The 13,179-nt window shown below is 49.9% G+C and overlaps 1 protein-coding gene across 8 annotated transcripts in view; it reads left to right on the top strand.

The window, feature by feature from the left end:
* RALGAPA2 (Ral GTPase activating protein catalytic subunit alpha 2) overlaps positions 1 to 13,179 on the top strand; it is an 86,073-nt gene that overhangs the window by 32,019 nt on the left and 40,875 nt on the right. For all 8 annotated transcript variants that reach the window (XM_042038909.1, XM_042038906.1, XM_042038908.1 and 5 more), the window contains 12 exons: positions 315 to 443; positions 1,677 to 1,805; positions 2,352 to 2,410; positions 2,690 to 2,798; positions 3,154 to 3,264; positions 3,593 to 3,661; positions 3,829 to 3,966; positions 4,438 to 4,621; positions 5,381 to 6,152; positions 6,432 to 6,503; positions 7,481 to 7,604; positions 8,412 to 8,567. In XM_042038909.1, the coding sequence (XP_041894843.1) occupies positions 315 to 443; positions 1,677 to 1,805; positions 2,352 to 2,410; positions 2,690 to 2,798; positions 3,154 to 3,264; positions 3,593 to 3,661; positions 3,829 to 3,966; positions 4,438 to 4,621; positions 5,381 to 6,152; positions 6,432 to 6,503; positions 7,481 to 7,604; positions 8,412 to 8,567 (2,052 nt within the window). The remainder of the gene's footprint in view (positions 1 to 314; positions 444 to 1,676; positions 1,806 to 2,351; positions 2,411 to 2,689; positions 2,799 to 3,153; positions 3,265 to 3,592; positions 3,662 to 3,828; positions 3,967 to 4,437; positions 4,622 to 5,380; positions 6,153 to 6,431; positions 6,504 to 7,480; positions 7,605 to 8,411; positions 8,568 to 13,179) is intronic.

The following is a 13,179-nucleotide window of genomic DNA, read 5'->3' as shown; positions in this document are numbered from 1 at the left end:
GTTTGGATGCTTGAATCTAAAGTCTTGTTTGACAGAATGGTTGTGCTGAGGCACAAAGAGACACGGCTGCATGGTGCGGGTTTTTAATAGGAATTTAGGGGCACAAAAGTTACCAAAGTACCAAATGCGCTTTTGTTACTCTACGCCCCTGGAGTGGAAGGTGGTGGTTACGTGGAGGTCAGTCTGCACACAGAGCTCTGGGAATTTCCACCTCGATCAGTGTGGGACTAGCGAACCTCAAAGTTACATCTTCTCGAAGCCTCCCTTTTGCTTTTGGGCTTTCTGGCTTTTCTCACAGGTGCCTTCTCTTGCAGGACATCCTGAACACCGTCATAAAGCACTGCCCACCATGGTTCTTCTTCCTGGGCCTGCCTGGCTTCACCATGCTGATCAGGGACTTCCTGGGGGCGGCCGCGCGCGTGCTGAGCGCGGACACGCCGGAGGTGAGCAGGGCTGGCTCCGCAGAGCCGCGCTGCCGGGGCTCTGGGGGTGGGTGTGCGAGCGTGTGAGATCCTGGGATAAGGCACCACACTGGTACTGCTGAGGTGTTTCATCCAAAGGCTGAGGTGCAAGGAAAGCGCGTCCTGGCAGCGTGAGCTGCGTTGCAGTGAGCAAACACCGAGAGCGGGGAACTCTTGGGGTGATGCAGCATCTCTGGCTAAATGTCAGCACTGATAGAAATGTGACTCTAAATGATTAAGTTATTGAAGGGTAAGTAAAATAGCAAATCAATGGTGGGTTGCCAAAATAAAGGTAAAGGTCGGGCAGTCCTGGGAAAAACAGGAAAGCTCTGTTGCATGCGAAACACCAGCTCAGGGGAGACCTTTCTGTCTGTTCTGGCTCAGGGCTTTTGCTGCCGCTCTTGACATTTGCGTGGCTGAGCGGGTGGCCGTGCACAGGGCCGCAGCCCTCTCCCGCTCAGCAGAGCTGGAATGGTGAGCCCAGCCACGCTTCCTCTGTCGGCCCTCAAAGAGCTTGATCGGCCTCACTGTCGATCCAAAGCTTAAAGGGCTAATAAGAAATGGATGCTCGATTTTTCCGAGGAAAAAAACAAACCGGGACACCCCCTTCCTTTTCTCCTGCATGTGTAAAACTGGGTGTGCCTTGCGTTTCCAACATTGCACAGTAGCTAATGTGTTTATAGCTCGTGCCGTGGTGCTTTTGATGGTTTTATTGGAGTAGAGATCTCCCTGCGCGTTGGTATCACCTACGCAGTGAGCGAGAGTGGGGTGTGCACCCACTCTGTGCCACAGGATCGCCTCACAGCAGTGCTGGATGAGTGCTTCAACTCCTCACTCAGCTGTTCCTCAGAGGTACTTTGTTGGCATCAAACGGCTGATTGTCAGATTGGGGAATGAGGGGAAGTATTAAAGATGTAGATCATGCTCAGGAGTGGGGCCGGGTGCCACTGGAGGAGCAGCTCAGCCCCACCAAGAGAACAGAGCAGCACAGCAGAAAAAGCGGGGGCAGGAGGGTGTGTGTTAGGTACTGCCTAAACCCAGCTCCTGCTGGAGTTGGGAAGGAAAAGCTCCTGGAACGTGTTCCCTGAGACACCCGAGTGCTGCACGGTGAGCGCAGCAAGCTGAGGATGGCAGTGCACGCTGGCCTAGAGCTGAAGGCACCTCCGTGTGTGGAGGGTTTTTAGGGAGTATTTCTGCTTGCTTGCCCTTCTCCAGGCTCCCCGTTCCGAAGCTCACACCATCCTTGGTGCTCTTGTGTGCTTTCCAAATACCTACCAGGGAATCCCACAGTTGGGACCCGTTTCAGAAGCCAGTGAGAGCATCACGGGAACTGCAGATGTGAAGGTAAAGCCACATTCATTGTAAATCCTTAGGTACCTAACCTGGTTTTACTGTGCAGTGACTTCATTCCTGCCCAAATGGTTGCCCTCACACAAGCCTCGGCCTCCTGTTCTTGCTTTCTTCATCAGGCCTCGGAGACTCACTGGAGGCGTCTTAAAACTGTCCTAATTTTACAAGTATCTTTTCTGTAGTAAACAATACACTAAATTTTTCATGACGTGTTTTGGTTAGAACCTAAACACTGCAGTTTGTATGAAGCCACCACCACTTGTTGTTCGTAGCTGCCCCTTGACATTGGAAATGAATTGATATCCTCTTGCTGCCTGTACACGAGTCGTCAGTTGATTTGATTTGTCTCCACGAGGACCTGTATATTTGAGTTGTAATTGGTGTTTCTCCCTTGACAAAATACAATTGGCATGAGATAAAGATGCTTTAGCAACAGACTTGAGAATTGAAGTGACTTCATCTGTAACTATGTCAAAATTAAACAGCTTTAAAGTAGATGTATGAAAAACATGCTTATTCTAATTTATTTTGTTATTTTAGTATTGCCTCATAAGCATTTTATTGAAGAATGCTGCAGAGGAGCCAAGTGAAGCTGCAAGGTAAAATACTGAGTAAAAGAAATGGGAAAACTGTGGAATTGGTTAGGTTGGAAAAGACCTTTAGCATTATCAAGTCCAACCACTTATGGCTTGGAAAAGCCTTTTCTTGCTGCTTATTTTCTGCTGCTGCCTTGTGGTTTGGTCCTGTGAAGTGGAGCCTTACTGTGCACCTTGAAGGTGCTGGCCTCTCATCTCTCTGCATTTTTTTCTTCCCCCCCCACCCCCACTAAATATTCCTCTGAAATTTCTGACAGGCTTCCCCTTTTTCTTTCCACCAAGGTGCATAGCCATCTGCGGCCTCGGAGTGTGGATATGTGAGGAGCTCATGCAGCGCACAAACCATCCCCATGTGAAGAAAGCCATCAATGTCATAGGTGTGACACTGAAGGTATTGCTGTGGCAGGCTCTTTGATGGCTGGGCTTTGGGAAAAAAAGGCATTTTCACTTTGCAGATGGTCACTGGCGGTCTGAGGCTCAGGCTGCTGCTGTGGTATCCTGTGCAAGCATGCAGAATATTTGCAAAAATAGCCTGTGTGCCTAGAGACTCTTCCCTGGCAAACTCACGTGAAAGATCACGCAGCCACTGTCAAACCTGGTGGTTCCTGACGCCGACCATGTGATTTCACAGCGCTAACGCTGCTTGCTGTTTGCAGAGATGCAAAACAACGAAGCGTAGAAAAGCTAAATGCGTTGTATTGTATCTGGACATTTTATCTGGCTTTTGATCACCTTTTTTCTTCCAGTTTTCCAGCAAGCTGGTAGCTCGGGTGGCCTGTGATGTCCTTCAGCTGCTGGTGTCTTACTGGCAGAAGCTTCAGGAGTACGAATCCTCCCTGTGCCGGAAAATTACCGAAGTACGTCAGATTCTTTGAAATGCTTGTGTGGAAATCATGTGCAAAGTTGTCTCAATTCCTTCCTTGGGCTGCTGTGATTTTGTTAACTCCTCCTTTTTTTCATTGTTAAGAATGTACTTGCTACACTCCCTGGACCAGTGCAGGTCCCTCGTTTGTAGCAAATTGTTTGTGAAGTGCTCAGTAACACGTTTCCTTTCGCTTGGACATTGACTGGCGCAGGCAGTTGGATGCTCCTACTGAACCTGTTCCGTACCCTGTGCAGTGAGGGTCTGTCTCTGCAGAGGAAGAAGCCGAATGCCTTTCTGACACTTTGTTTGTTTGGCTGTAGATCCTCGTGGCCACCATTGCGTTTCTCCTGCCGAGCGCCGAGCACTCCTCCGTGGAAGCGGATAAGAAGGTGTGTCGCTGCAAAGAGCTGTCTCCGTTCTTTGTGCTCTTTGAGGGGGGTTTTAAATGAGGCCGCTCCGAACCACAGTTGAATTTTAAACTTTCCAACTCGTACCTTACAGTCTGGGTGAATTTATTAGAACGTACCTAAACACCACGTTCCGTGCTCTTATTCAGTTTATAGTTTCGCTGCTGCTGTGCTTGCTGGACTGGTGCATGGCACTGCCCGTGAAAATGCTGCTGGAGCCTGCGTCTGCTGGCGCCGTGGAGGATCAGCATGCATCCAGAGCTCCTTTGCTGGATTACATTTACAGAGTGAGTACGGGGAAGGAACGTGGTTTGCTCTGCCTGGCTGCTTAAAAGATGCCTTTCACACACCCTGAAGGCACAGAAGCAGATTTGTCAAGCTCTAGAAAATCATGGCATGCAGGTGAGAAGTCACAAATGCAGAATGCTAAAAAGATAAGACAAGGTGTAGAACAGACAGGGGATGGTGGAGACCAAGGTGAAATGCTTAAAATAATGAGCCCGGGAAAATCATCTTTGCAGAAATACTTGGATTATTTGAAGTGGGCTGTAAAAACACAAACTGGGCCCTGAAGTGAGCTGTTGAAGTCCAGAACCGGTGCAGATACGGAGACTGTTAGTTTAGAAGTGCTGTTAATTCGGACACAGATGGGCTTGGTAGTGTGTCCTGGCTTCCCCGGTGTCGGAGCTGGGGGGGCCCTGCTCGCTGGGGCTGCTGGGGGCTGGCCGGGGTCGGTCACTGGCTCGGTGCCCCCACAGGTCCTGCACTGCTGCGTCAACGGCTCCAGCACCTACACACAGCAAAGCCACTACGTGCTCAGCCTGGCCGACCTCTCCTCCTGCGACTACGACCCCTTCCTGCCCCTGGGGAACGTCAGGAGCTCGGAGCCAGCCCAGTGCCCCTCCTCCACCGACTTGGGCGACCTGCTCACCGTGGCTGAAGGTAAGGGAGTGCCCAGAGCACAGGCTGGGCCAGCATGTGTGTGCAGCAGCTGGGAAGTAGTGTTCCAGGTTCCATCTCTGCCTTGAAAACGTGCTTCTCCTTACTGCACGTAGCAACTGTTCCTTCAAAACTGGGCAGAGCTCTCTCCGGGTGAATTCCAGTTGCCTCTGTGATAGGATGTTTGAGTTTGTTGCCAATGCTGCTCCTTAGAACAAATTTCTGTTTTGAAGATGTAAAGGGAAAGAGAAATGCTGTGAACCACAGAAAAATGGTTTTAGACTGAATATGAAAAAACCCTAGAAGTTAGGAGGTTTCTGGCTATAGGAGGAGTAACATTCCCACAGGAGAAGTGGAGGCACAGTGTATCACAGAGCACAGTCACTTTACGAAATACGATGTATGTGCCCGTGCTGAGGGGAGCATCTGAGCGTCCAGGAGGTCTCTCCCTGCCTCACCCAAGACTCTCCCTCCTGCCAGGGATGGAGGAGCATTGCTTTCCAGTGACATCTCTGGTTTACCTTGGCTTTTGGGCCATGGCACCCTCCTGCTCCTATGGCTGAGGGGATGTGGTGAAGTAAAACAAAACCGTGGGACAGGTAGGATTTCTTGGAAAGCTGTTGGAAGTAGTTCCTTGAACAGGAAGGATCAGGAGGTCAGACAAGGCGAGCTGCTGTAATGTGGCAGAAATCTGCAGGAGCTCCTTCTGTATTGCCTCTCGTTGCTGTTACCAATGCACTGTGTTTTCATTGATCGTTTCAGAGAAGAGGAGGAGGAATTTGGAACTGATCCCTCTCACGGCACGGATGGTTATGACTCACCTGGTGAATCACCTGAGCCACTACCCGCTCAGCGGAGGCCCCGCCATCCTCCACAGCCTCCTTAGCGAGAACCACGACAACTCCTACGTGGAGAGCTCCGAGCTGTCCTCGGAAGTGTTCCGGAGCCCCAACCTGCAGCTGTTCGTGTTCAACGACAGCACTCTCATCTCTTACCTCCAAATCCCTGCCGAGAGGAAGGCGGGCGCTGAGCCGGCAGCGGCCCCCTCGGACGTGAGGGTGATCGTCAGGGATATCTCAGGGAAGTACTCTTGGGATGGCCGGGTGCTGTACGGGCCTCTGGAGGGCTGCCTGCCGCAGCGCAGCACGGCCAGCGCCTTCATCGTCTCCGGCGACGCGGAGCAGCGCTCCCTCTCCCAGAACGAATTTTCCCAGGCGGAGGAAGGAGAAGACGCCCTGGACCAGCTGCTGGAGAGGATTGGGAGCACCAGCCCCGAGTGCCTTCTGCACCCGCAGCGCAAGCTGAACGAGCCATCGCCGCCGCCCTGCGGGATGAGCCCCGAGCAGGAGCGCGCCATCACCGAGGCGCTGCTGAGGCAGAGCGCCCAGGAAAGGGCGTTCATGCTGGAGTGCGGCTCGGACTGCAGCATGAGGGTGGCCCGCCAGGAGCCACCGCCTCCTGCCGAACCGCAGGCCTCCTTCTATTTCTGTCGGCTGCTGCTGAATGACTTGGGAATGAACTCCTGGGACAGAAGGTAGGAAGGGAGGATCCAGAACGTGCTTGTAGTAGGGTACTCTTCTCACTTCTCATCCTCAAATGTGTACGTGCCTAAGAAAACGAGCATTGTGTTGCTGGGGGCTAGAGCAGAGTTTTGAACTTCAGTGATTATTTGAAACGGGTCAATAGATGGTGTATAACAATCATTTTAAGAAATCGTGTCGTGTTAATTCATTCTCTCAGCTACTTGGATGACAAAATGCTGTGTCTGCACTGTGTTGCATTCACCTTCAAACATTTTTTTATTTACTTTTAGAAAAAGCTTTCATCTGCTGAAGAAGAATTCAAAATTGCTGCGAGAACTGAAAAATCTGGATTCCCGCCAATGGTAGGTGATGTGTGGTGAACACACCATTGATAAGGTTCGTGTTTCCCAAGGAAGAATGAGTCACCAGAACCAAAGCTTCATTCCCAGTGAATCCAAATATTGGTATGAAAATTGGACTGTTTGTTTCTCCAGAGTTCTGTAGCCTGCATGGAGGAGCCACCCTCACTGGCACGTTCTCTGCGTACGGAGATTTCCAAATCAGTGGCAAATAATGAGACAGATTTTTTTTCAAGTTTGCTTTAGCTGAGAGGGGAGGGAATCAAATTGTTTGTGGCCTGGATTCAGCTGACACAGAACGGCATTTTCTACAGGATGAGCCCTGTGTCAGGAGCCATACTTTGGGGGGTGATCTACCCAGAACTGCTCCTCAGCCAGGAAGTGACAGAATGGAGTTCTGGATGTTGCATTTTATTTTTCATTACTCGGCATAGAGCTGTTTGAAGAACAGCTGCAGCACTGCGGAGTTCTGAGTTCCCTCTATCCCAACAATTTCCGTATCAAACGCACTTTGCTTGCTTTCAAGGAAGCCAGCTGTCCCTGTCAGCATTGTAAAACTCAGCCCAGGGTCCAAAAGTCAATAATGTTTCTTCTGCCTTGTATGTCATCACCCCGTAATTAAGATTCTGTAGGTCAAATTATGGTCCCATTAACACCTGTGCCACCTCGCTGTCTGTGCAGTGCTGCACAGATCTGAGTCATTAACCCTGTAATTGGAATTTGGTCACCAGTTCTGCGGCTGGTGCACAGGAGGAGCAGGCTTGACTCTGCTCTTGGAGCTGGGGTCTCTGCAGTGGGGTTTTGGTGGCAGGAAAATGGGGGAACATCTGAAAGCGACTATGTTTTGTGTGCCTAAGAGAAATGGGTGTACGGAGCTAAATGTGGGCACCTGCTCGTATGTTTGGAGTGCAGGGGAATCTGAAAAACAATTTTGAGCTGAAACTTCTTGAACTTTGATTTATTTTTCCGTCTCGTGGCAGTCGTGAAACTCACAAGATTGCCGTGTTCTACATCGCCGAGGGACAGGAGGACAAGTGTTCCATCCTGGCCAACGCAAGGGGAAGCCAGGCGTATGAAGATTTTGTTGCTGGACTGGGCTGGGAGGTAACAGCCGTAAATTTAGACAAGCTGCCACGCTGCTGGTGGCACTGCACAGCTGTTAGTTCACCAAAAAGAAAATTTCTCGACACGCTGATGGCTTGGCTGCTTTTTAGCTCTTGCCGTGGTCAGGGCACACACTCAGCACAGGAGTTCTTTATGACGTGTGCAGGTTTCATTTGCTTTGTCAGAATGGCGTGTCGCCATCTAAATGCCATCAACGTTTTTGGGTTTGGGAAATACAGAGTGTTTGGGAAATACCCAAGTGCCACAGGGAGATGCAGCATCCTCAGGCTGGTGCTGTCAGGAAAGCAAACACGCCTTTGGACTTGGGCTTGACTTCAGAGAGGTGTTTCTTCTGATTAAACTTCTGGAATAATTTCTTGTGAGGTTTTTCTCTCTGTACAAATCTTCAGTTTCTTCTGCAGTTTTTCTGGTTCTTTTTCTCTCTGCCTCTTGTGGCGCTCCTGGCAGTGGGAGCTGTGAGCCCCACAGAGCCCTCAGCCAGCAGCGTGTGGCAGAATGCTGTTGTTTCCTTGCTGCTGTTTGCTGGAGGAAGGTAAAATTGCTGGATAGATGTTGGCTCAGGAGCTAGTTAAGAGAGATTTACTTCTAGTAAATGTCAAATGCAGGCACGGAAAAGACAAATCTAATGGGAAGATTGCAGAGCTGTAGGGGAAGACTTCTTTTTCTCTGGAATGGCTGCTGAGACCTGGGGTGGTGATTTCATTAATCTTGATACAGAAGTAAACGCTGACTGTGCATCAGTCTTTTCAGATTGCTGCTGTTTGTTTGTGCCTTTGGCTCCTTCAGGTCGACCTATCCACGCACGGCGGGTTCATGGGCGGCCTGCAGCGCAACGGCAGCACGGGGCAGACCGCGCCCTACTACGCTACCTCCACCGTGGAGATCATCTTCCACGTGTCCACCAGGATGCCCTCGGACTCAGACGACTCACTGACCAAAAAGGTAAAGGCCTTGCAGTGCGTTTTGCACCACTGCAGTCATCAAGTGCTTCGGTGAAGGTTTGAAGTGGAAGCAGCTTGTGCTAACTGGCCCTGGCCGGCCGTCCCTGCGGTGCCACGTGGTGCTCCGCAGCTGGGTTAGCTGAATTAAATGGCATCTAAATTCTGGGTTCTGAAACACAATTAACATTTCCATGGTAGCCTCAAATGCCACTGTGAGTAATAATATTAGCAATAATTTCATTTGTACGTTGTCTGCCTGCCAAAACTGCTGTAGGTTGGTAGAACAAAACAACCAAATGTGGCATCGTGAAACCTTCCAGACAATTCGTCCCATGTGGAACAGTAAAGCAAAAGGGGGGCGGGGGGTGGGTGACAGGCTCTGGAACCCAAGCAGCCAGCTGAGGGTTCAAGCCAGTAGCCACTTAGGCACAACTCCGGCAAGCAGCCTCTGCTTCAAAGACAGCCAGAACCCAGCCCAAAATTCTGTTGGTATCAGTGCTTAATCATTTGTCTTTCCTGATAAGGAGTGATTTGAGATTATGCTGTTTGCCAGCTGCTGCTTACAGTCAAAGGAGATTTTTGAGGCATACCAAATCTCTGCCTTTTTAATGAGGATTGGCAACTTGTCCTGCAGAGGTTGTTAGCGTGCGTCAGTAACGCTGTCCAGTCCACCATGGGATGCTGCTCTGCTCTGGGAATTGTCTGTACCACTGTCACTGGGTGACTGCGTTTGGTGTCCAGTTAGTTTCAGAATGACACGTGCTTTTCCTTGAAATATAAAGGTGGAGTTTCTGGTTACTGGTTCTGAAAAATTGCCCAGCATTTTGTACTAAAGTCAGATCTTGTCTTTTTTACCGTGACATCCGTCATTTAAAGAGAAGAAAAAGAAAAGCAAGCAAAGCGACGTGTTTCTCTTTCCGTGTGTACCTCGCTACTTTTGTGGATACGAGGCTGTGGAGAAAAGTACTCCCAGTGCTTCAGGATGGAGCAGTGGGGCAGTGGTGTGTAGGACAGGGCTGTAGAGTCTCTGGGACCCTGCCAGGGTGGGACTGTCTGTATTTTTATTGTTCCTGACCTGTGTTTGTCCAGCTGCTAGACCAGAACTCCAGTGATGAATGATTTACAGTTTCCCTAGGCAACATGTTCCATATTCCTATGCTCCACTGCTTGTGCCATGAAAAAAATCTCTTGTAGGGGCTACTTTGCTTCAATTTAAGCCCGTTGATTCTTACCCTATTTCACATGGATACGAAGGGCAGATTATTTTGCAGCAGACTTATGTGTGTCTGAGAACTGCTGCCATGTCTTTCCCAGACTTGTTTTTCCTACACAAACTGTGGCCATTTATTTAGCCTAATCTTCCCTTCCTTGTAAGTCCTGGCTCCTGGGTTTTGTGGAAGTGTGGCAAAGACACTGGGATGTGGTCTGGCTGTTGAGTAGTTCATCACCTGGGAGGGGGAGAGCACAGTGTGGCAGAGCTACCACAAGGGGAAGATGGGGTTTATCTGCAAACAGCCTGCTTATTCTCCTAATTCTCGTTCATGTTAGGGGCTATCACAGCCACTGAGAGTTACTCTGTCTTCCCTGCTTTCACTCTACGAGAATCTGAGAAACAGAAAGCAAAAACATTTAGTAGCTGTCAGTCTCCAAGTTTCATGGTGCCAGGAGGCCAGGCCAGCTCCAGCACATGCTGAAAATACCACAAAGGGATTGCTCTGGGACCCTTCAGGAAAACCTGAGATCTGCTGTTGGAATGGAAGCCCGCAGGGATCAAACTGGGAATTCCAGTGAAGGACAAAGCTCTGAGCAAGCTCGTGGACCTGAGGGAGCTGCAAGCAGTGGCTCAGAGCAGATGACTTCCAGAGGGCTTTTTAACGCATACTCGTCCGTGGTTCCACACACAACAGTTCCATTCAGTTTGTCACAGCTCTGCTGTGAGCAAGCAGTGCAGTTCTGGGCAGATCAGCGTGGGCTCTCGGCAGATTTTACAGAGCTGCAGCTGCGAGCAGAGCAAAGGTGTGTGCGTTTCAGAAGCACTGCAGTTTCTGGAAAGTGGACAGTTCTCTGGGCTTAGGTCCCTGCCTCAGATTGTCGGGACAGAACGTCCCAGTTAAAAAGATTGTATTTATTGCTTCCTGCCATTAATGCTTTTTTTTCATGGGAATGTGGGAGAGAAAGATGGATTCCCATGGCATTCATTCCGTTCCTGCTCCTGCAAAGAACTGTACCTGGTGATACGGGACAGTGGTACTGGGAGGAGGAAACTTTACCAGGATTCAGTGGGGGCCACAACTTCTGTTTCCTTGCTCTCCCTCTGGGATCTAAGGTCGTCCCCCCAATCTCTGAAGTCTATGGGAGTGCTGTGGGTTTTCCTCTCTGCTTATTTTGCCTCAGACCAAGAGAGGCTTCGTCCCTGTCAGCACGCTCCGAGCTGAACAGAAGGACTGAGCACCTGCTGGCCTGTGGAGCAGTAGCAAGGCCATAAATTCTGGGGGCTGGGGAATTCAGCAGATGCGGTAATTTTACTTAAATGTGTTATTGTGGTTCTTTTATTTTTACTGAACGCAAGGATAAATGAAGATCTGGTATGAATTCCCAAGAATAGGTGCGTTTCCACTGGGGATGAACTTGGCCCCCTTGTTTTTGTGCAGTAGAGCTGTCATTTGCAGTCTGCATTTTTTTATTTGAGGTATATTGCTGACATTATATTGCTAATTCATGAGGGAAGAAAGAAAAAAAAAAAAAGAAAGAAAGAAAAACCCCTCTCCAAATAAGTCTCAGTCCTGGCAGAAATCTTTTCTAGTGGAGTAAACAAAATCCAGCTGATCTCTTTTGCTGCTGTAGGGTTCAGCGTCATTGGTTCCAAACTTTATCTGTCTGTCTTGTGGCAAGAGTGAAAGTCAATCCCAGGAATGGCATCCTAATGTCCCTGTCTTTTTCTGCTCAAATTGTGCTTAATGGTTTAAAGATGTGCTGCAGAATTTCTCTGTGATTTGTTCCATCTTCTCCATTGTCAGAGCAGAACTTTTTCAATTCAGAAATCTGGTTGCAACCCCGTATTGAACTCTTGCTCCTTTGCTGCAGAAATTTGTTAGCTGGGGCTAGATTAGATTTTTAGCAGCTAATCTGACTGCTGTAGGGGTTTGCAGAGTGGGGACAGAGCTGTGCTATTGGATTTGTCCAATTCATTTGACTCCAGGACTATAATTGCACTTATGTCTTACAAGGCTTTTATGGCCTCGGGCTGGCGAGCAGCAGAAAAACAAATTGGCAGTGATACAGTGAGAGTGAAAGGGAATGAAAGGCACACATTATCAGTCCTCCAGGCAGCCCTGCTCTGGCAGGAAGTTCCTTGGTTAATTTACAAATAAAACTTAGATTTTAGGATGGGCACACAGTCAGCCAGACAATGGGGATGTCAGGCCCCACTGTTACTTAGCAAAAGTAGCAGCCCTGCCTCCCCAAAAGCAGGAATTCTTCCGTCAAACAGACGACTCCTCTCTGGAGCCAGCTGGCTGTGTAATGCAATTAGCAGGGAAAGGAGGTCATGCCGGAGGTGTGCACCGTGACCAGTGTCAGCGCTGCCTGCCGGCCGCAGGCACCCGCGGAGCTCGGCGCTGGAGCTGCGCGCCCGGGGCCACGGGAGGGACAGCGGGCCCCCGTTAGCCGGGCCAGGGCCCCCGTTAGCCGGGCCAGGGGCCCCGTTAGCCGGGCCAGGGGCCCCGTTAGCCGGGCCAGGGGCCCCGTTAGCCGGGCCAGGCCCCGTTAGCCGGGCTGGGCTCGTTCCCGCGCGCCCGCCGAGCACACGCTGCCATTGCCAGGGCTGCTGTTCCCCGCCGCGTTCGCAGAGCCATCGTTCCAGCCTCTTGTTGGGCTTTGCTTCTGATACCGATCTGATTTCGTGGCTGCTTTGGGATTTTTTTTTGGTGTAGCTTTTTTCCTTATTCCCCCCCTCCACCCCTGAATTTGGTGGAGAGAGCAGCCTGGAGCTCTGGCTCGGCATGCGTCAGCTGTGGGGCTTTGAACATTTCAGCACAACTTGCTGAAGTCCTTCAGGGCACTGAGTCTGCCCCACAGCTGCTGTTTTGAATAAACAACACAGGGAAATAGCAGCTGGCTTATTGTCACTGATGAGATTATGATAACGGCTTTTTATCAATGAAGTTATCTCTCAATAACAAGTATTTGTGATTAATGCCAGTTTTTTCTTTGTAGCATTATACCTTGTAGCTGTGGTGCTTAAGGATGTGTGACTTGGAAACAAGGGCAGTAACTTAAGCTCTAGAACAAGTCACTGGCACACGCCAGTGGGGATCGTGGCAGAGTTAGGGATTCATGAGCACAGCAAGTGTTGGTTCAGCTAAGTTCCCTTCTTCACTGAATTTTGTTCTCAAGACTGCAGTATCAGTACAAAGTGTTTGATTATTATCAGAACAGTTCCTTGGGATTTTAAAAAGGGTCCCTCAAGCAGTATTTGGACGTGCTTGGATGACTTTTTTCGGCAGTATGTGCTGCTTCTCACCTCAAAAGCCATAGGAGGCATGGCAGTACAGAGCCTTTTCTTCAGAAGAGCTGAGCTGGGTTTGTGAATTGCCCTCTGCAACCAGGCAGCG

This window comes from Corvus kubaryi, unplaced genomic scaffold (genome assembly GCF_017639235.1).
Source record: "Corvus kubaryi isolate FWS band 111438036 unplaced genomic scaffold, C.kubaryi_AGA036_p1.0 37393, whole genome shotgun sequence".
Taxonomy (NCBI): Eukaryota; Metazoa; Chordata; class Aves; order Passeriformes; family Corvidae; genus Corvus; species Corvus kubaryi.
The sequence above is the reverse complement of the archived record's forward strand: the minus strand, read 5'-3'. Positions and strand labels throughout refer to the sequence as shown.